The sequence below is a fragment of the Triturus cristatus genome, chromosome 12 (genome assembly GCF_964204655.1).
Source record: "Triturus cristatus chromosome 12, aTriCri1.1, whole genome shotgun sequence".
NCBI classification, from domain to species: Eukaryota; Metazoa; Chordata; class Amphibia; order Caudata; family Salamandridae; genus Triturus; species Triturus cristatus.
Window position 1 is genome coordinate 160,771,792 of NC_140595.1, and position 21,600 is coordinate 160,793,391.

Genomic DNA, 21,600 nt, shown 5'->3' on the forward strand with positions numbered 1-21,600 from the left:
TGCACTTTCTTCTGGGGAAGGCCCCGGAGGTGAAACCAATCCAGTGTCTGGAGAAGTATCCAGACCACTGGCATTCTGGAGATCTTCATACCAATTACCCTCATTACAGGGCCTGCCAAACATGTCTCAAACATCACAACACGATTAATATAATTTATGCCAAACAATTTATGTAGTATACGAGTTCTTCTGGCAAGGGAACCAAATTGAAATGAAGCTAAAAGGCTGAGACAAAGCCGTGCATTGCCTCATTGTGGTGGCACCAGACGACACTAGAAGTTGGTCAATGGTGCTGGCATTGGTGAATCATGTTCTGGCGGTGTTGTGGCATTAGAGGGAACCTACCGAGGTCAGTCTGGAACCCAGAATAGAACGAGAGGGCCCAACTGGCACAGAGGATGGACGTGCCGCTGGAAGCCCATTTGGTAGGCCTCCCTGCTCCTTGGTGCCCACAGACACACCAGAGGGAGGCGGCAATTTGCCAAAACACTGCAGCATGGCTTCCCGAAATTCCATTATTTGCTGCTGCATTGTAGACGGCCACGGAAATTCAGGTGCCCATTGGACAAGAGTTGGAATCGGCCGCAAAAGGGAACAACTTTGAGAGCAAGACCACAAGGCATGGTGACACTACTGCTCCTTCTCAGGAGATTGAGGATGGTGGGAATGGGCAGACTCCCGCTTGGGCTTCCTGTGTCTTTTCTTATATAGGTTAAGCAACACTTCAAACTCTTTAATCCACCCAAGGGCTAAGCTGACTGACCACCAAACGAATCAAATATCTAACAGAATATGAACAGTGTTACAGCACAAAGACATTCAACGCTTTATTGATGCAAACAGATTTATAGGCTGCATAAATCGGCTTTTAAATTAGTAATTACCGTAGTAAGTTATGTATTTGTGTAAATATTCTTTATTATGGAGGGTCACTTGAGGATAAAGACAGGGTTTAGAAAGTGTGCAGTTGTTCAACAGATAAAATCAAATGTTTTTGGAAAACACTACTCAGAGAAACCAATTTTTATTCAGCATAGCCTACAAAGGATAAAGAAATAAAGGATCTCCATGTTGTAAGATGAATAGCGCAGAACTCGTTTATAACAGGTTAGCTGTATTTCATACAGCCTGAATAATATGTTTCGACAAAGGGGCTTTTTTTTGGTTGGAGGCAGCAGCTATTCAAAGTCCTTCCCTTTGACAAAGTGCCCTCATCTAGCATTGGAGGGAATATCAATGGTAAAAGAAAAGGCACTCTGTATTACTTAAATATTATAGTCTTGACTCTGAATACTTTTTAAAACAATCTCTCTTCAGTCAGCTGCTACATATTAGACTTTGACAGAGATATCTTTTAGATGGGAAAAGAGTCTGCTCTGGTGTTATCTCGCTCTACTTAAATATGAAATGGTCTTGCCACGAGAATCTCTAAAGAATTTTAAGTGCAGCTATTTGGTGACACCACCATGCGTTACATTGTTTTGGGATCTGGAATTACCCTTTTCTTCTCTTGTTTAAAAGACAACATGACATTACATGCAGTTGTCGCAATTCATGCCTACAGACTGCCAATGTACTTTTCTATGCTGCAACTAGCCGGAGGCAAAGGCATTATTTATATCTTAAAATCAATGTATTTTCTGTACCCAGACTGAGCTTAGAGGGCATAACTTTTATGCAATGCTGCATATAGTAACAAATGTCAGCTGAAACTTTATTTTAACCAAGCATACATACCAACCTTGGTGTTCTTACAGAAATCCTATCCATATTAATAAAAAGCAATTATAAGTGAATCACTGCACAATCGCCACAAGCTCCAAGACAAGATCTCAAGCAGATCCATAAGTTGTAACACTCAATATGACAACAAACTTGACAAATTGAGAACACTTAATGTTAGCTAGATCTGTGGTTTTAGGGGATGCTAGTGAGACGTCAGGGTGATCCAATGCAACAAAATCTAGAGTTGTATGTCTATTCTAAAGCCATTATCAGCTTGTTTTTTTATGACATTTAAATTTTGCTGTGTGTCTTGGAAAGCCCTTTATTCTGATCCTTAAAATCGAGAAAAGGCACATTAACACACTGGAAAATGGGCAACCCAACTGATCATACAGTAATGGCAATTTATGATCAATTCTGGTGTTATGTTATAGTGCTATTTAAGAGAGACTCCAGCAAAGAAAGTTTGCAGCTAGTCAGAAATATTTTCACTTTCTTGTGAAATTAAAGACAATTTCTTTACAGATAAAACATTGAAGGAAAGATTATTTTCTCTTTCTATAATACATTAACGGAATTGAAGTGGGCTGATCCTTAAGCCGATGACATCCTTGCCAATCTCTGTTGCCTAGAAAAGAAAAAAACATGAAATGCATAAGACAATGACTACCACCATCCAATATAAATAGTACGTTTTTGCAAGAAAATTAAACATGCAGAGCAGTCCCAACTATTTGAGAAGCCCGTTCTGAGCAGAAGGTGGAACTGAAAAGACAAATCACATGCAATCGTGTGAAAAAAGTGATTCTAATGCTCTAGTCTAACCAAACATTCTGTCCTAAAGTAAAATAACTGAGAATCACGGCTCTGGACATACGTAATCTCTATACACTAGCAACTTCAAATCAGTTGAAAGACAACTGGCAACACAAACCCACTGCCAATTATACCATCCAAGCTATACCTTAACTAAACAATGCATGCAGATATGGACCTGTGAAACAAACTACCTGAAAACCGGAGACCGATCTAATCTTACAATGCCCCCAACCTGCAGACAAACTTAAATAAATTTATATCCCTACGGAATAATATTGATTCTGAAAATGCAGATTATATGCCAAAAGAGAGAATTCAAGTTACATAACAGATCAGTAAGATGTCATTTCTCTCCTAATGTTACTGCTAATTGTATATGTGCTACAAACAAAGAATAGAAAAGAAATCTTACTGTTGTGACTCTGCAGATTTGCCCCTTGAATTCTGGACTGTAACAGGCACCACTCAGCGGGCACTTCTCCACAGGTTTACCACGGTAGATAGGGCGATAAGAAGCAGCACATATATCAAAGGGGTTGTGCATGTCGTAGTTTAGTTGATATGCATCAGATGGATTCTTCTCACATGCAGAAAGGATCTTGCGCGTCTATGAAGAAAATAATTCAAGTAATATTAGAAATATTAACAGAGGGCAGAACAGAAAATGCTAAATAAGGTCCCAAAGGTCTACATCTCCCATGATATGCTGAGGCACATTTATTGACATTTTTCTGCCATGTAACCTTCAACTTTCATAAATGCAAAATATAGAAAACCATTTGTTAAATTACTGGAAAGGTATCCAAGGGCTGCAGGTTTTTGTTCACATGTTTGCTCAAACCCTGTAAAATAGCATTCAAATGTTTCTTAAATCATTTGTTTGCAAAGGTCAACACAAAGTTAGAATGTGAAAGAGAAACATTAAGAACAGCTACTTGTATACAATGCAACATTGTGTTTGTGTTACAGAAGTTAGAAAACAGAGAATTCTAAACAGGAAAGTATAAAATATAGCTGTCTGAAACTTAATTTCTTTGAAGAAAACCAAGAAAGAATTATCTGCAGTGCTATCTCCAGAGTGATCTGCTTATGAGGACACCAATTGCAATATTACCTTCTCAAACCTGTGCTTACATAGGTATTCAGCTGCACCAGCCTCATTAGTTTTACTTCACCATTATTACACTTGCATGGAATTTTATTTTTAAAATATTTTTAGAACAAGGTAAGCAACACCTTTCGGAAACAAATTAGATAAATACACATTATGGAAAGTTTGACTAAATAAAGGATTTTTCAAAAACTAACAATCCAGTGCGGACAGGGAAAGCATTAAAATGTTTAATTCCTCCCAGTTCTAATTTACAAAGTCTAGTGGGCCTTTTTAGACTCCGAGACAAATCAATAACAGCTTCCAAAAAATGTCAGACCTTTTTTTGTGTACATTTTATCCAAGGGGAGCCCATTACTCAAAGTCAAATAGTCTATTTTAATTCTGAAATATAGATCTCTAAATTAGGTGGAATATGTACTAGTCCCACAATACTTGACTAAGCAGAACATGCACACCAATCACAGAAACTCAATTTGTCTGAGCCACAACATTATAAAAGTAAACCAGAAACCCAGGAATGAACTAATCCCTCCACTTCCAATACACTTTGTTCACAGACAAGTGGGTCACTCATACAAAACAACTCTACGCTGAAATAAGTGACACCAGTATCAGCGCTAAGACACTGTTTAACAAAGATTCTAAATTTTCATTTTAGTAAATAAAGACTTAGAGATGTACCCATTTGCATTATCATTAATGCAGCTGGTGCAATGCACAGGGGCCCAGGGGTGGGAGGGGTCCCAATTAAAACAACCCCTTGAGCACAAGGATGTGTGCCATGCCCACTCTTAACTTTGTTCTGTACCAAAACACGCACCCTGCAATGGCAATGTGTGTGTAAAGGTATGGGGCCTCTAAGGGTGGCAGAATAAGTGCTGCAGCCCATAGAGGCCTTCCTGGCCACATTGCCCTTGGTACCTGTGGTACCCTTTACAAGGGACCAACCTGTGGCCAAAGAGTGCCAATTGGGTTATGCTTTCAACGCAGTTTAGAGAAAGAACATAGGCCCTGGGTACCTGTCTGGCAGGAACCCAGGGCACACTCAGTCAAAGTACATCCACAGTTTAGCAAAAAGTGAGGGCAACCATGCAAAAAGAGGACACTTTCTTACACCAGGTGCGATGCTATCAGTGACACTTCCCCTTCTTTACGAGGGGAAGGTCCTCGAGGAGCAATCCAGGCTGAAGAGTTCACACCCACAGGGTTATGTCATCCTCAGCCTGACAAAGTTCAGCTCAGCCACCCAGACACCTGTGCATTTAGCTCACATCTCGCTCCTGGCGGCTTGACCGGAAATTAAACCGGTCTTTCAGGCTGACATTTGCTTAGCCTGAAAGACACTCTTCATGTCGGCCAAAAGGTAATGGTGTGTGGCCCCTTCACCCTTAAGGACGAGCCGCTGCTGATACAAAGATAAACAAACATGATGGATAGATGCTTGAATTAATACCAGCCACTTATAATTAGTCTGTGATATTCTGGTCCACCAGTTTTTGTGCACTGTGCCACTCAAAACACAGATAAGACATATGCAGACCAGCCATAATCATAGGAACAGTCCAGTCCGAACTGGCAAACCAGCTGCCCTCCAGAAGGGACTTCAAGTAACCCCAGATCAGTTTCTGCCCGATTAGGTTTCATCTGTGAGGTAGATGTTTATTTCAATGGCACAGTGAGCATGACTATCGCTAGTGGCCAAGGTCAGTGCAAGCATTCTATCCATCCGTCACTTTGTTGAACATAAAAAGTTAACATTTGAAACAGATATTGGGGAGGAGCCTAGCGCGCAACCAAGATGGCCGCGTAGGTGCGAGGCTCCCGAGGACCTCCGCGACCTCCTGCATAAATCCTGACCATATCCTGTCCTAGACGAGGGGACTGTGTTCGTGAGACCGAGCTGAGGTGCCACCCGTTTTCCGTTTCCAAAACGGACCTCGGACACCGGCGGACACCGGCGGGAGCATCGATTGAGGTTTGCGGCCTTCTCCACGCCGGCCCCCCGGATTGGAGTTGTGGGGCGATCCGGAGACAAAGTGAACAACAGTGGCGGGCGAGGCTGGGCGATTCGCGTACCCCGCACTTTCACTTTCGCTTTCGCGCCCTCCTTGCTGCTAAGCGAGGTAGGGTCGCGAGGCGGCGTGCGGTGGTGTGGCTTCATCGGGGTGCCCTGCCGGCCCGCCAGCTGTGATCCGCCTTTCGGAGCTGTGGTCGCCCTCCCCCGGAGCCCGTGAACTGGTTTGTCAGTCCCTTTCAAGGAGATTGGCACGATTTGGGGACTGGAGCCATGTCCACGAAACAAGATGGCGACCGGGCAAAGGTGAAATCGACCCGCCGTGGCGCAGCCCCTCAGTCTAACAGCATGGACCGCTACACCCTCCAGAAGGGATCTCCAGAGGCGCCGCGTAGGTCCCCTGTTGGCCCGACTGATGCTCCTGCTCTGCCCGCCGATCTGACCCTCCGGGACGTCATGGGCGCCATCGCCGAGATGAAGGCCTCAGTGGACCAGCGCTTTGACACTCTGGCGCAAAAGATTGACTCGGTCCTCGTGGATGTGGGCCTGGTGAGGGCCGATCTGTCCAAGACGAATGACCGGGTCGACTCTCTGGCCCACACCACCTCGGGCCTTACAACGGACGTGGCGGCCCTCCAAAAGGAGGTGCGCCGACTGGGCCAGGCGAGCGCCCTGATGGATCGTCGACTGGAAGATTCCGAGGGTCGGGCCCGGAGGAACAATGTTCGCATTGTCGGGGTGCCGGAGGGACGTGAGGAGGAGGCGGCGGATCTGTTTGTGGAGGACCTGATCCTCACCCGTCTCCAGCCCCGGGGGCTGAGTAAACTCTTCGCAGTGGAACGTGCCCACAGGGTCCCCGGAGGGAGACCTAAGATCGGAGCCCCTCCGAGGCCTCTCATTGCCCGGATCTTCAACTTTCGGGACAGAGACGCTATCCTGCAGACTTCTAGGCAACAAGGACCGGTCAGACTCGACAATATGGACGTAAACTTCTATCCTGATTTTACTCCGGCGGTCCAGAAGCAGAGACTGAGTTTTCTCGGAGTCAAACGTCGCCTACGGGACCTGAACCTCAAGTATGCGATGCTTTTTCCAGCGAAGTTGAGGGTAGAGGTGGATGGCCGCACGCACTTTTTTGATCGTCCCGAGGCGGCCGGGGACTGGTTGGACACTTTGCCCGGGGATCGGGGCCGGGGGGGGGGGGGGGGGGCGCGGTTGGTGGGGAGGGCTTGCCGGATCAGGACTGAGGGACTAATAGTAGGCCTTGCTCTGGACAACATTATTGTCATCATTGACTGATTGTGTAAGTTCCCCTCCCGTGGAGGTCGTACGGGGTCTCTTGGGGGCTTTCCCTCCTCCTCTGGGGGACTAGTTAGTGTTTTCATCTATGGGGCGACAGGCACACTGCACTTTGGGGGGGCTGTTTGGGCTCATGCAGGGGTGCAGGGAGGGGGGAGTTCTGTTGGGACGGGTGGGTTGGGGTGGGGTGTTGTTCGTTTTTACCGCAAGGCAAACCCTTTACTGTATTGGTGTTCTTGAGGTGCTCTCGGGGGGACGAATGATGGCTTCTGTATGTGATGGGGGGTAGGGACTTGACTTTGTTGTCTTGGAACGTTAATGGACTGGGGGATAGGATTAAGCGAGGTGTGGTCCTGCAGTATCTGAAACGAATTTCGCCAGATGTGGTCTTTCTGCAGGAGACACACCTTATTGGTAATTCCTTTTGTGCCATGAATCGGCGTGGCTATCGTTTGGTGGCCCACTCGGGCTTCACGTCTGGCTCGCGGGGGGTGGGCATCATGGTTAAGAACTCGCTCCCGCTGGAAATAGATGAGGTGCGCCATGATGAGAGGGGACGCTACACTGCCTTGGTGGGGAGAATGGAGGGCAAAGTGGTTGTCTTTGTTTCAGTGTATGTCCCACCGGGGCTACAGTCTACCACTTTTGCGGACCTGGGGCGCCTCCTCCTTGACCTTCCGGGGGGGCTTCTGGTGGTTGGGGGGGATTTCAATGCGGTGGTTTCTGGGACTATGGATCGTCACCCCCCTAGGAACCTCCCCCGGGCGCAGGCGTGGCTGTCCGGCCTCTTAGATACATTGGGATTGGTGGACTGCTGGCGCTTAAAACATCCCACGCAGCTGCAATACACCTTCCATTCGGGTGCCCATGGTAGCCTCTCGCGGCTTGATCATATCCTTGTCCCTGCGGCCTATGCTGGGAGGGTGGGAGAGGTGCGCCATCTGGCGCGGGGTATTTCAGATCACTCCCCGCTCCTGTTGCACTTTGGTGTCCTCCCGAGGGGGGAGGGCAGGGTAGCTCCAATCAATGCCTGGTACCTGCGCGACCCCACCATTCGTGCTGACCTGATTAAATCCTTGCAGCGGTATTTTGAGGAGAATGTGGGGTCTGTCCCTTCGGCTATCTCCCTTTGGGAGGCCTTCAAGACAGTTATTAGGGGGGAGGCCCTCTCCTTCATATCCCATGCCCGGAGGCGCGAGCAGGAGGAGGTGACCCGAGTGGAGGCCGAAATTACTGAATTAGAGGGTGATTTGGGGAGTGGGGTGACGGATGCTGCACTGCATGTTCTACACCTTAAGCAAGCGGCCTATAGGGCCCTCGTCACGGAGGCAGCCAGGGGCCTCAGTAGAGAGCAACAGGGGCGACTGTATGATGTGGGTGATAAGGCTGGTAAATTGATTGCGTGGTTGGATAAAAAGGAGAGAGCGAGTCGTGTGGTCCCGCTGATTGAGAGGATGGATGGTGTACGTGTCACCGAGCCAGAAGACATTGTCTCTTGCTTCGCGGATTATTTCCGCGAGGTGTATTCCCCGGTCTCTCCCTGCTCGGAGGCGGATTCCCATGCCCTGCTTCGAGATATCGCGCTGCCCTCCCTTTCGGTGGAGGACAGGGAGTCGTTGGATGCTGCTCCTACCTCGGACGAAATTGCCCTCGCTATACGCTCGGTCGCATCTGGCAAGGCCATGGGCCCGAACGGCATCCCTATCGAGTTGTATAAGCTGCGACCGGACGTACTGGCACCCCACCTCCGCGCGATGTTCCTGGCGGCCCACTCGCGGGGCTCCCTCCCGCCGGACCAACGTCTGGCCACAATCGTGGTGATCCACAAGGAGGGGAAACCCCGAGACCGGGTTACCTCCTATCGGCCTATCTCGCTCTTGAATGCGGAGCCCAAAATCCTTGCCAAGGTGCTCGCCAACCGGCTGGTCGGCGTGGTGGGCGATTTGGTCCACCAAGACCAGTCTGGCTTTATCCCCCATCGCAACACGGCCCTCAATCTGCGGCGCTTGCACGGGGTGCTCGCGCGTGTTCCGTTTGTGCGGGAGCCGGCCATCTTGGCGTCCTTAGACGCCACCATGGCGTTTGACACGCTCGAATGGCCATACATTTGGGCGATGCTGGCGAAATTTGGATTTGGACCGGGATTCATCAGCTGGGTCAAATTGTTGTACTCGGGCCCGTTAGCGCAGGTGGTAGTGAATGGGCGAGTCTCGGCCCCGTTCGCGCTGGGACGGGGCACGCGACAGGGTTGCCCCTTGTCGCCGCTCCTGTTTGCATTGGCCTTGGAACCCCTGGCGGAGTGGCTGCGGTGGCACCCTTCCATCCGTGGTCTCCGTTGGACCCCCGAGTATGAGGACCGCGTGTCCCTCTACGCTGACGATATCCTTTTGTACCTAGCCTCCCCGCGCAAATCACGGATTGTCCTGGTTGATGTCCTGCGCTCCTTTGGCCGTAACTCAGGCCTTGTCATCAACTGGGCTAAATCATGTGTCTATGTGCTTTCCGGGGAGGCTCCCGTCCTCCCGCGGGGATGTCCGATCCAGATTGCCTCGCAGGGGTTTCGGTACCTGGGTGTCTATATCACGCTGGACCCGGAGGCCCGCTACGAGCGAAACTTGCTTCCCCCCCTCCAGCGCTTGAAGGAGGACGTCGCGCGCTGGCGGCGCCTGCCGCTTTCGCCGCTCGGCCGGGCGGCATTGTTTAAGATGATGTCGTTGCCGCGCTTCCTGTACGCTCTCCAGAACACTATGGACCTAGTCCCGGCGCGCTACTTCCGTGAGGTGGAGAGTCTACAGCGCCGCCTGTTCTGGGACGGGAGGCCGCGTATAGCCCTGGCGAAGTTGACGCTCCCGTGGTATGACGGGGGGATTGCCCTCCCGGACATTAAGCGGTATTACTGGGCCTCCCAGCTAGCTGCAATTAATCACGGCCTCTATGGGCCCGCCTTGAACCCGGCATTTGAAATGGACAAGATGCTCCTGCCCGGTGGCGACTACAATCGAGCACTCTACTCTGGCGCGCCGGATCCCCGCTTGACGGGGCCCACGCGTGTCATGGTGCGGGTGTGGCACGCGGCCAATGCAGCTATGGGGTGGAATGACCGTTTGACCCGGGCGTCGCCGTTGTATGCGCCTCAGCGGTTGGGCTCCCTGTGGACCTCGAAGGGCTTCGAGAAGTGGGACACGATTGGCATCAGTAAAGTGGGGGACCTCTGGACGAGAGGGGGATTTAAAACATTCGAGACGCTGCAGACGGAGTTTCAGCTGCAGGGCAGTGAATACTTTCGGTACTTGCAGGTCCGTCATGCGCTGGGCTCCGTCTTCCCAGACGTCGCCTCCATCCCGGAGTCTTCCCCCCTGGAGGATAGAGTGCTGGATGGCCACGTTCCGGATAGCACGATCTCCCTCATTTACAAAAAATTGATTAATGATCGCTCGGGCCTGCTGACCGGCCTCCGCGAGGCTTGGGTTGCCGACGGGCTGGAGTTGGATGACGAAGACTGGATTTCCGCGGTGGCCTCTCCGAAGGAGGTGGCCATACCGGCTCGCCTTCGCTTCGTCCAGCTTAAGATACTCCACCGGGTTTACATGACGGGGCCAAGGCTTCTGCGTATGGGTTATGCTGAGGATGGGTTGTGTAAGCGTGGGTGTGGTGCTTTGGCGACCTTTTTGCATATTTTGTGGGAATGCCCGAAGGTGGAGCGATTCTGGCGTGGTGTGCATGAGGTCCTGCGTCTGGTTACGCATGTCGCGCTGTTGCCTGAAGCGAGGAGATGCTTGCTGAATGTGTGGGAACCAACTGATTACTCGGTTCCGCAGACGCGATGGGTGACTCTGGGATATATGATAGCTAAGCGTGACATCGCTCAACTGTGGGGATCCCAGCGGCCCCCGGCGGTGTCGGCCTGGAAAGAACATATGGATTGGTGCATGTTCCGAGAAAAGGTGGTGTATGTGGCGAGGGGCAAGCCTGGGGCGTGGGTGAAAATATGGGGCCCCTGGAACGCCTACCGCGGGGGTATCTGCGAGCCACCACTGCTGCCTCACCGGCTCCGTCCCCCTAGTTGACCCCCTCCCCCAGCCGTGGGCACAGAGTTCCCCCAGTCCTGGACTTGTTTCCCTTCCCCCTCTTTAGATTCCTGTGGATGGTCGGGGTCCCTCATTTGAGGAGCACGTGTGGTTACCTTCGATTGCGGGTTGCCTTGCGGGTGTGGTTTTTCTATGTTGTTGTGTTTGTATAAAATGAAACCGTATTGTGGGCTTAGAGTCATGTGGCCCACGTCATTGATGCCTCCTGATTTACTTCGCTGCAACGCCAAGTGCCCTTTTTTAAGTTTGTCAGGTGCTCCTGTCACTCTAGCGGCCGGCCGGAAGGTTGTAGGCCCATACTTGTATATACTTGAGATTGCAATAAACGGTTTCAAAAAAAAAAAAAAAAAAAAAAAGAAACAGATATTTAGAGACAAAAAGTCATAAAAGTTTACTTATTTTACCAAAAATAATTCAAGTAATCTTTATCTAAAATGATTTGAACAATTTCAAACAATATCAGAAAGCTTAGTAGTACATTGAGGCACATGAAAAGTCTGACTAAAATGCAAAGTTTGCACAAGTATTACAAATGTAACTAATATTCCTGATAGAAAGTAAAAATAATTGACTAAAAAGTCCCAAATCATAACGCGAACAGCTAAAAAACACTAACTTCAAAACAGGACAGTAACATAGCTTTCCTACAGACCAACCATTTGAGGGCTACGCTTCTTAGGACTCGCGCAGCAGATTAAAGAGACATTTCAGAAGTTCAAAAGAAATGAGACTACAGAAGGGAAAGAACGCAGTGGAGCAAGGGGATTGCCAAAAGTGGGACCTATGCCTGGTGGGGGGAAAAGTGTAAATGGTAGGGTTCTCATAGGGTGGGGTAGAAACAATTGACCAAAGTATTTTCCTCAAATTAATTTTTAAAGAGTTAAGAAAAACCCAAATAGCTAACAAATTAGCAGTACAATACATTTCTAAGAATTAAATGTTCTGGAGGGCTTAAGAGTGGTCCAGCTGCCCTAATCCTGCACATTTTCCTAGCCATAATGCCTCAGGAGACGCAGGATGCAACGCAAATCTAATTTTATTAGCAGGTAAACCTTCCACTCTATACAATAAATAGTTATCCATAAAGTCCATTCATTCAAGCCTTCAAACAATTATCTCAGTAAAAATTATATGGAGGTTTGTTTTGAGAGGTGGTAAGGTATTAGCCAAGGTATTCGGATAAGCCAAATTTAAAGGCTATATAAGTAGGATTTTATTTTTCTACCCACCACAATATATTGTCTGCTTTTTATTGCGGAAACAGGTCAAAGTAAACAACACAAATGGAATCATTAGATTGTTTCCAATAAAGTACCTATGTTACCGCAACTGGGTGGTCGTCTTTTATAGGGTAGCAGCCAAAGCCATTCAAAATAGTTGTAATGAACAAATGTAAACCTAAAAAATACAGTGAGTCCAGGTGAAAACTAAACGATGTATATATACTCACCACCCCCAGATTAACGATCATCACACTGTACCATGCGAAAAATAAACCACCACCTACACCTCTCCCCAATCTACACTCTAGTGTATGCTCTAAGCACACCTACCCTGTACTTAAGCCACATTTACAGTGTTCATTGCAACTTTCTTCTCTCTACTGATCTCGAGCATAGTTTTCTGTTTCGATTATAGTACCTGAATTTACACATCTGCAGGTTTTACACAGCAAAAACAGTTTCTCAGAGATTAAACTTAGTAGCACCCAGCCTCTCTAAAATGCTGACAGTGTGGAGTGAAAGTTCCTAAAATGCCTCTTGCCAAATACCTAAGTTCAAAGGTAAGAGAAACTTTGAACAAAATATTGCAACTAACTAAAGGCAATGAGCTCCAGGGAAACTACTCATTTCAACCATCACCAATGTGGCCGTGGTTACTCATGTCCCCAGGTGGCAGAGTACAAATACTGCTAGGTTTGTGTAGTAATTGCTAGAGTGTGAACGCTCACTCATCTGATCAGAGTATCCAGTACATGTACATTTCTAGTGACTAGGACATCACAGAAATTATACTGTGGGACCTAAACAGGATTCCCCCCACCTATACCTTGCAAGGTTCCTTGGTCACTTGCTGGATGCTGCAAGACCGCCAAGGCCTTGGTGACATATCTGTGTTTGTACAGTAAACTAGCCCTTGCCTGGAAACTGGATTGTGGTCTGTTGCACAGATGGGTAATTGAGAACTTACCAGAAGCTTCAAATATCATTCTGCAGAAGTAAATATACTAGTGGAAGACATGTTGTAACTATACATTTTACCTATTTACCATTACGCTGCATAAAAGGGAAAACTAAAAACAAATTTGGAGAGTAAACTGTTCACAACATCACCAAAAATTGCCTACAATTGGTGTAAATAGGATAAATGTCAGTCACAAAAATGTTAAACCTGTCACACCCTTTTTTCAATAAAAAAGGACTACATAAAGACAGTTAGGATTGCTGTGTCTTGCATTCTCTTTGCATAAAGAACAGTGTACACTGGGGGTTACTCTATGCTCAAGGCGTACCTGCTGTGCCACATCTGGCTTTGGACCAAGTTCCAAGAGTCTACGTGCAAAGGTCGCCGCGGTCTTGAAGTTCTTGAGCTTGAAGAAGAGATTGAGTGCGGTACGGAGTACTAGGATCATGTGCACAGGCTGCAGATTGGAGTGTGTGAAATAAGCTGCCATCTAATGAAAAACATTATGGAATTAATTTAACATGGAAAAAGTATTTAAGGATTAAAACATTATTGTTAATCTCTTCCCGTGCCTAAATCTCAAAATCTAAAAGCAGGCTTGTGTCATAAAAAATAAAAATAAAAAAAATCACTGTCCCACAAATCTGCCTACAGACAATTAACGAGAAATCTATCCTCTTTGAGTGAGGTTTGCAAATTACCTCTGTCTGCAACTTAAACAACGTTTGAACAAAGTCCCAGCTAAAAGCCACTGGCCACAAAATAAGCTCAAGTGCACCAGATATCCGAATAAGCCTGGGGACTTGGTAGCAACGGGCTCTGAAAGGCTTGTGTCAGACTATTCAGAAGACTCAACACAAACATTACCAAGTAATTTACTTGCACAAACCTTTTAAGCAGACAATATTTGGAGGTTTGTGCACAATATGGCCTCAGAGGGTTGTGGCCTCATTACGATGGAGAGCGGACCGCGAGCCTGACATTCAGGCCATCGGCCCAACCACCGGATTACAATTCCAGCAGTTGGAGCGCAGCGGTCAGTGGGAAAGACTGCCGCCTCAGACAGGATCTAAGACCCGGTGGGGGCGGCATTTGAAATACTATCCCTACAATGGAGGCGGTGCCTGCGCAGGCATAGGGATTAATTAGGCTGTCCCTTTCAGACTGCATTTTTATGGCGGTCCCATCGCCATGCAAGGCACACAAATGAAATTTGGGGGTCCGAGCAAGTCCCCTACCACTGGCATTACACTGCACATGTAATGCCCCCCACACCTCCAAGTACCGTGTGCCACACACTGTGCATGCATGTGCACAAAGTGCTGTTTATCACTGCAGCTTGTGTTGCGGCCCTATTCCTGGGCCACAGCACATGCCGCAGTAGTAAAAAGCACTTTCCGACTGCGGTGCTGGCGGTTTAATCCAAATGGGGAGGGTTGGACCACCTACTCAAAGTGAGACGGTGTTCAGCCCGAAATGATGGCGGTCTGACCAACCGGCATCATAATCAGGCCCTGGGTCTTTTGCTGCCATGTTCTACACTATTCTAGTAATTGGAATTGAAAAAAGACCAGAGCATGTAACTGAAGGCTTGAGGTTCATGTTCCTTTGTACCTCACAGATACGCTTCTGCTGCTCCAGGGTATCTTTGGGGAGCTTTTTACGTTCAATTTCCATTGATAGTCCAACAATGTATTCTCTGCAGATTGCGATGAGCTGCTGGGCCTGAAAAAATATAACAAAGGAGTAAGTACAGGTTTCACATTTTTTCTGTCAATTTCAGTATAACATTTAGATGTAAAAAGGGAATTTACGAACTACAGATGCAATTATGTTCTAAAACAATCAACATAGTTCAGGAAGAATAAGGTAGAGAACAGCAGAGTTGAAAGTGGTATTATGTCGTCAAGGGCATGAATGCATCAGAGAATGCTGGATGGTACACACAGCCACAGGAAATGGAAATTCTTTATAAGTGCTGTGTATGAGAATGCATGTCACAAAACAAGGGTATTAACTCGTAATAATGACAATTCATAAAATCAATAAATCAAGATATTTTCATGTTAAAAAATAGGAGAAAAATGTTCACGCATTCTATGAAACTGTGCCAGTACTCCTAAACCTGGTGCCCCAGCCATCACCCCAAAACAGAAAGAAGCTTGCACGAGATGCAAAATAAACATATGATAAATACAAGTTATGCGGCACATCTGGATTTGATACAATTTTTGTGTGAACAGCTGGCAACAGCGGAGTCGATTTCTTCTGTTCAGGAATAAACTCCCGAGTGATCAGAATTGGGTTCTGGTGGCCATCAGGGTCCCCAGTATGAGTCAAGCAATATGTATCACAGGGCAAAACAAGGGCTGTACTAAGTGTGACATCAAGAGCTGAAAGGAGCTCCATACCTCTGCATGTGACTCAATTTGTGGTTTATTTATGCCAAAGGAAGCAAAACTGGTTTTGAGGTGGCATTATAGTGCGGCACATCAGATGTGGAATGTACTCAGCCAGTGATCACACTGAGACTATCGAGGCTTGCATTGTTGGGGCATAGATAACACAAGCACATTTTATTTCTGCCAAGATTGGTCTTAAAAATTACATTACAGTATTATTGGAACCTGTATCTGTACCCTACTTAATGGCAGTGAAGAAACACCCAATTTTTATTTTTTTTTACATAAATCGAGTTTGCCCATTTTGTGGTTCACGATTCACAGGGTCACACCTATAGCTGTCAGAAAACAGGCATATAGTTTAGCTGAACATCTAACTAAATGCTAGCCAAAATGAGGTAAAATAAAGTTAAAGTTAAATTCCCCTATGAATAGACAAGGTCGACCTTGCCATTGATCCCCAAAAAGCCCTCTAATCACTTCCTCCCAAAAGAAAACTTACCTCGGAGATCTCCTGTTTATTATCCACCACTAGCAGCGGCACACTCAGCAGAATCTGCCTGAACTTCTCCACGGCCTCTTCAAACTTGCCAGATGTGGTGAGCTGGTAGCATTGCTGCAGGCGTTGGATGAGGTCCGCAAGTTTCAAGCCGACCGATGGGACTGCATTTTTCAGCCCTGCGTCCTTCCTAGATTCAGGAAAGAGAAGTGCAAAATAAGTGAACAAGCTAGCTTTGGCTCTATGCAGTTGAAAGACCCTCACTATTTTAAGACTTCGATCAAACAAAAACAACTTCTCCCTTCACTAAATCTTACATACACTTTTACACAGTTACACTTTCTTCATAAATCTGCAAGGCAGAAGCACAGAGCGATGACCAACAAGTAGAATATAATTTAAGCAATCTTCCCTCCACATTCCACAGCTGTAGGAGGTAGACTTTTCAAATAGAATTTGGAAAAGGAAGGAATGCACTCCCTCTGACAGCTATCTGTTCCCACTTTGGCTGCAGCAGTTGGAATTGTTCAACCTTTTCATGTTTAACTGCTGCTTATGAACAGGCTGTAATGTAAGAAAAAGCCAAGACTGATCTCCAAAAAGCGGTTTATATGCTGAAACGTGGTTTCAGCCTTACAGTTCACTGCTTTCCGAAGCTAGCCATACATTAAGTATGTACATAACAACCTTTTTATAGCCGTGAGTAGGAAATCAGGATGTAGACAGCGGCGGAGATAATGTTCAGTAAGTACAACATCTATATTTTGGTGGCTCAAATGAGAAATTCAACTAGAAAAACTTGGTAAACTGGAACAGTCCTTCTGAATATTACAGGCTTTAGAAGTCAACCTAATTAATAAATTCTATTCCATCACAGCATAAAAGAGCTATTGCAATCGATCTTAACCTCATGACTACCCTCGTGAGACACCAATTCACTTATTGTGGCTGCAATATACAGGGTACAGCACAGAGCGCTGTGGCAGCTGAAAACCGGTGTCCTGGCTTGCTCCAAGTTTAGGTCTGCTATAACGTTAAAGATGTGAAATGATGGCCATTAAGGAAATGGAGGGTTTGACTGCCATGGTTTGTTTCTGACTCTGCCCCAGCCCATCTCAAACCCGCACAGACAGGACAGCAATCTGTGCATGCAGCGCCTGTGTTTGCAGTGATCGGGGTGCAAAATCTTCCAGAGTAGTCCGTAGGGGGAAATCTGCTTTATTGAGTGGAAGATAGTGGACTTAAAATAAGTATCCACTGCTGCCCCCTGGTGGCGGTGGCAGAATGAGTCACTGCAAGCCCCATCTGTAGCCCTTGGAGCATCGGTTTACTAGGGTTGTCATACGTGTTTGTAATTGGACAAGCGGAAAACCCTTGTACGCGTCTACATCTTTATCTGTGACGTATGCACTCTGACGTTGTGTGGTTGAGTGTGTTACTATGTCCCAGCATATTCACGTATCCCATCTTTCATTGTGTAAGAGTGTGACTGCGTTTATGTAAAGCAGTGTTAATGTAGGTTTGTGAGACATGCGTGTGTATGTAGAGACTATATATGTGAGTGTGTTGTGAAAATCAGTGTCTACCTGAACATTTGTTCAGAACCTTAGAAAACTCTACACGAGTAGACGGGTTTACAAAAACGCTGAACAAGACTCAACCCTGATTGGCTTCGACAGCCTACTTTTCTCTGCAGTGCTTGGATGCTCCTTTTGAGGTTTATGGTTCTGGCTGATGGCTTTGCATGTAACACATGTCTCACTTTTAAAGACTGGCCTGTGTGTATGACTGTACACTTTTACTTTTATGCGAGTGCATGTCTCTGGGTGAGATTGCTGGTGTGAGTGCTCGAATGAGCTGTTGACTTCCACTGCAGTTTAAGGTGTGTACACACGTACTGATCCGGTTTGCTGGATACACACTGCGAGCAGACAACCTCACCAGGCTACCCTCTTTGTGTTTGTTAATGCAAAGAATGGGGCAAGAGTGAAGTGAATCTTCACAGCTATGCCATTAACTGCCCCTGTATAATGTGTGTGTGATGCAACACACTGACACCCTGCATTACGGTGAGCAGCACTATAAAATAAGAAATATATGTGCAAGAGGGGCTAGGGAGATCCAAGGGACACCTTTTGGAGAATGGCAGTGAAAGAACACATGGAGAAAGAGGTGGTGGGTGGTTGGGCAGGAGCCCTCAAAATTTGTCTCACCAGGAACCACCAATGCTAAAGCGGGCATAATGTCCCTTCCGATTGCATAAACACATCAACCTATAAGCCACAATTAGAAGGCATGTTGTGCAGGACTTGTGCTACTTCCAGAATGAGCCAAGCCTAGGCGTTATGGAGCTGAAATCAGAAGCCACCTTTTCCTCCAAAGACCAAAGTGTCGCTGCATGTGAGAAATTAATTGACACACCAGAGAACTGCGGCAAAACAACATTACACTACTAAGGGGCAGCCAAACATTTACTGCAAAATGATTGGTGCAGGCATGCCCTACTTAACATTAGAACGGAACGGCTGCCTACATAAAACCTCACAGCTCAGGACGCTTTTGCACATTACAGTGAAAATTTTAAAAAAAGCTGAATAAGTGCAATGGGTTTAGAACACAAAGCTTCTTTGGAATTCTTTGGATGGTTAGCTAAGAAACATTCTGCTGGAAGGTATTAGGACCAGTGTTGTTTCAGTCTGCACACGCCTGCCTTTGCTGAAAGATACTTGCTTGGACTTAAAACACCTTGTGTGAGACCACTGTAAGCTAAATATCAAAGCCTGTAAAAAGTTCCACCCCCTACAGGTCTGCACAAAACATTTTAGCTTTTGGCTGGGGCAAAAACGTAATAAACACGCATTGGCATAGCCAATAGGTCTTGCCTTTGGGACCTTAGAAGTGTTTAGCCATGCAACAGTTGATGTTGTTGCACCAAGGATATTTTGCTGCATAACTAAATACTTATAAGGTCCCAAAAGCGAGGCATATTGGCTATGCCAATGCTTTTAATTTTTAGCAGAGAGCCCATGGTGGAGGGGAAGCGCAATGTGTTGTTTTGGCAGAAGCTAACAGTGAATGACAGTTGAACAGATAAGTGGATGAGTGCTGACTCAGAACTCCTCAACTTATGGTTATGTGTGTATTTTTCATTTATGATTTTCTTTTTTTAATTACCTACGGCCGGGGAGACAGATATTCTGGGTCTAGTCCGAAGCTAACACGTTATGTGTGAGGAACGTATTAGAAGTGTTAAAAACAGAAATGTCTGGTTTTTTTTAGCTTGTAAATTATTTATAGTAAAAAAACTGTTTTACTGCTGTTATTGGCAGCTAAGACCACCATGTCCTACACAACTAAGTTCCGGCTTACAACATGATGGGGACCTTTTGTGAAACTAAATGTATAAACTCCACCATTGATACATGCGTGCATTGTGGTACCCCTGCTCCTCAGATATTACGCATCTGGCAGAATATAGAGACTTAAAAATAATTGTGTCCTCGCCACGTGTATTCTCTCGAAAGGTAGTCTGCAACTGGGATTGTTTTTCCATTGCCTACTGCAGAAATGTCAGCTACAATGTGTCCCTAAATCCCAGTTGGTTAATAAGGATGAAGGAAATGGTGAAGAGAAATTCTGTCGCTGTTTTGTACTTCGTTGTTAATATGAACACCTACTGTACATTTTGGAATTCTTTACAAGCTGAATCGCTGTATGACTATACATGACTTTTTAATATTAATCTTTTATTTTTTTCATATATACACACGTAGTACACTGACCCTTTCTAAGGTGAAATATGTTCCTCTTTTATGTGCATTTAATCGAAATATGAGATAACTAATATAAAATAAGATTAACTGAAACTGCGCACTGACACTCCAATGATAAAAACTAAGCAAACGCTATCCTTTTAATGGGGTACTTGAAATCTGGATGTTACATCGCAGTGCACACGAGTGCAGATAATATTACTTTAGAATGCGAGTGAATCTTGAAAAGTCAATACGGAATGTACAGTCTCCAAAGTGCAATCGCCAATGAAATGCGTGTGTGGTACCAAGAAAAAACACATTTTAAAAGCACACAAACTCACCCTAATATCATTAAACTAACCAAAGAGAATGCACATCTGTCTTAAGAAATGTAAACAAGGATGCAAATTGCTTTGCTATCACTGGAGCTATAATAGATGCTACATGGAAAAGAATTTTATTTAAAATGAACAGACCACAAAGGCTAGAGACCAAACTGCTACAGACGGGTGGAAGTAAACAAAACAAGCGCGGGCGCGATAATTCGAAACAGGCGGCACGCTGCGAGCCGCTGCTCGTAACCGCAAGCCATAGGCCGTGGGTGGATACATTTCTTGGGAAAGGTGGGACAAGCATCCGCCTTTGCCCAATTGCGTGCTGTCTTCGCACGCAAATCCCAATAGGAATAATGCAGAAAAAAAAAAACACCCGCACGAGCGTGTGAAAAGTGCCGAGTGATTCCAGGAGGTCGTTTTCCTAGAGCAGCGCATGCGCGCTGCGCTAGGCTCGACCTGTAAAGGATGTTTATTGTCACTACAACTGAAATGTTGTCGCTTTATCGAGGACATCGGGAAACACAGTAAAGGAAGGAATGTTACGGACTGTTGACTAGAGACTATGAAGCCATTAGGAAAAATGCATATTATATTTTATCAAAGCTTCAGAGTATACTTGCGTATAAATCAGTGTCAAAACTCAATTTCAGTATTTGGAAAGCTTTGGGTGAGTAGTGACTAGCAAAATTAGTATAGTTAGTCTGGGAATTAACCTGCCTGGGAATTGCCTGAATTCTACTAATTCTCTCACAAGCACCAAGATTTTCTCTCCTTAAACGCAGGACACACTTGCTCCTTATTTTGGAATAGTAACCATTTTTATGTCACAGAGCTCCCAAAATATGAGGTGCCACTGCGCTCCTAAACACCAAAGCGGAGCACACACTAAATACCTCGATTAAAGGAAGGTGCGGTTTGCACGGACTGTACCAAATGCAAAAGTGACTGCCATAGAGGTCCTACTGAACATCTGTTTATGATAACTTAGTAAACACTCGACTGGATCAGTTATGTTAACTATCCCCTACTTCAACTCCATTTTACAATAGTGTCATCTTATCCATTATTTAATTGCTGCAATACCAAAGTAACACGACTCACGTTCCAAACCTGCATAACAGAATGAGTTACATGAAGGCAAGTCAATCTCACTGACAAACGTCACAAAATGAATGCATTGGAACTCAGATGTTCGCATTTTATTTCTTACCAGTTGCGATGTGGAAATCCATACATCGGAGGCAGGCCAGGCAGGGCTTGGTAGGAGGTGCGTCCTCGAGAGTAGGTCTGTAGAAAATGCTGCTTATAGGCAGCGAAGTCCGTCACTCCGACCTGATCATGAAGGAGCTAAAAAAAGGCACATGAA

The 21,600-nt window shown here is 46.1% G+C and overlaps 1 protein-coding gene across 1 annotated transcript in view; it reads right to left on the reverse strand.

The window, feature by feature from the left end:
- Positions 1-898: 898 nt before the first annotated feature.
- The window catches only part of COPA (coat protein complex I subunit alpha), a 148,457-nt gene continuing 127,755 nt past the window's right edge, over positions 899-21,600 (reverse strand). Inside the window, exons 28-33 of the mRNA XM_085638451.1 lie at positions 21,445-21,581; positions 16,148-16,334; positions 14,858-14,968; positions 13,572-13,733; positions 2,957-3,151; positions 899-2,353 (exon numbers count right to left, since the gene is read on the reverse strand). Of these exons, the coding sequence (XP_085494577.1) occupies positions 2,294-2,353; positions 2,957-3,151; positions 13,572-13,733; positions 14,858-14,968; positions 16,148-16,334; positions 21,445-21,581 (852 nt within the window). The 3' untranslated portion in view covers positions 899-2,293. The remainder of the gene's footprint in view (positions 2,354-2,956; positions 3,152-13,571; positions 13,734-14,857; positions 14,969-16,147; positions 16,335-21,444; positions 21,582-21,600) is intronic.